The sequence below is a fragment of the Myotis davidii genome, unplaced genomic scaffold, assembly GCF_000327345.1.
Source record: "Myotis davidii unplaced genomic scaffold, ASM32734v1 scaffold478, whole genome shotgun sequence".
NCBI classification, from domain to species: domain Eukaryota; kingdom Metazoa; phylum Chordata; class Mammalia; order Chiroptera; family Vespertilionidae; genus Myotis; species Myotis davidii.
Genome location: NW_006289570.1, coordinates 4,500,815 through 4,501,834, shown reverse-complemented (window position 1 = coordinate 4,501,834; position 1,020 = coordinate 4,500,815). Strand labels below are relative to the sequence as shown.

The 1,020-nt window shown below is 61.0% G+C and overlaps 1 protein-coding gene across 2 annotated transcripts in view; it reads left to right on the top strand.

The window, feature by feature from the left end:
* Nucleotides 1-1,020, top strand: part of LOC102751607 (SEC14-like protein 4) — an 11,186-nt gene that overhangs the window by 3,005 nt on the left and 7,161 nt on the right. The window contains exons 3-5 of one of the 2 annotated variants that reach the window (XM_006762082.2): nucleotides 239-282; nucleotides 564-623; nucleotides 739-927. In XM_006762082.2, coding sequence (XP_006762145.1) covers nucleotides 239-282; nucleotides 564-623; nucleotides 739-927 — 293 coding nt within the window. Of the gene's footprint in view, nucleotides 1-187; nucleotides 283-563; nucleotides 624-738; nucleotides 928-1,020 lie in introns of those variants that run through there. The other variant, XM_015562893.1, reaches the window with a different exon arrangement.

The window sequence follows — 1,020 nt, the reverse complement described above, 5'->3', positions numbered from 1 at the left end:
TAAACCTTTAGAATGAAGAGTTTAAAAAGCCCTGCAAACCGAAATCAAGACTTCCTCCAAAGCCTTCTAGAGAATTAAAGATCCTCCCATTTTCACAGACTTGCCAGACCCCCAGTGGATCCTTGGGGTGTCGGGAACAGACAGGGCCTCCCCCCCACAATGTCCTCATGAGTTTTTCGGAGAATAGCTTGCTCTAGATCCGGCCTCGAGCCTCCTCTTACCTCGACTCTTCCCGCAGCTCAGAACTTCGACCTGAAGAAATCCGAGGACATGCTCCGGAAGGTGAGGCCCCGTTCTCCTGCGCTTGCCGCCTCCCACGCTGCACCCCAGGGATCAGCCACAAAGGGTGGGGGCCTCGCCCTGTCCTGTTGTCACATTTCTTCTTCCCCCCTCCTTGGACCCCTTTTGGCATCGGACCCAGGCCCCCCACGGTCCTGCTCCCGGTGTCCCCACCCCCCGTTCAGTGTTGGCAGAGCCCGGGGGATGCTGTGGCCAGGTCTCGGTGGCTTCGAGCAGAGGGACCTTTGGGCACACAGCCTCCAGGCCCTGCCCTGTCTCCACAGCACCTCGAGTTCCGGAAGCAACAGGACCTGGACAACATCCTCTCGTGGCAGCCCTCAGAGGTGAGCCACACACCATCCCCACTTCACTCCCTGCTCCCCGCCCCGCCCATGTCCAGCTGCCTGATGGAGCAGGGACATGGCCGGGGGGCCGATGTGAGGGAGGACCTTACCCCAGGTGATCCAGCGGTATGACTCGGGTGGTCTGTGCGGCTACGACTACGAAGGCTGCCCCGTGTGGTTCGACATCATCGGGAACCTGGACCCCAAGGGCCTCCTCCTGTCAGCCTCCAAGCAGGACCTGATCCGGAAACGCATCAGGGCCTGTGAGCGGCTTTTGCAGGAGTGTGAGCTGCAGAGTCAGAAGGTGAGTGGTCCGGGCCCGGGGCTGGGGAGTGTCGGGGGGTAAGGGGCGGGGAAGGGAGTCATGTTAGGCCCACTCGGTCTAAAAGGTGGTACC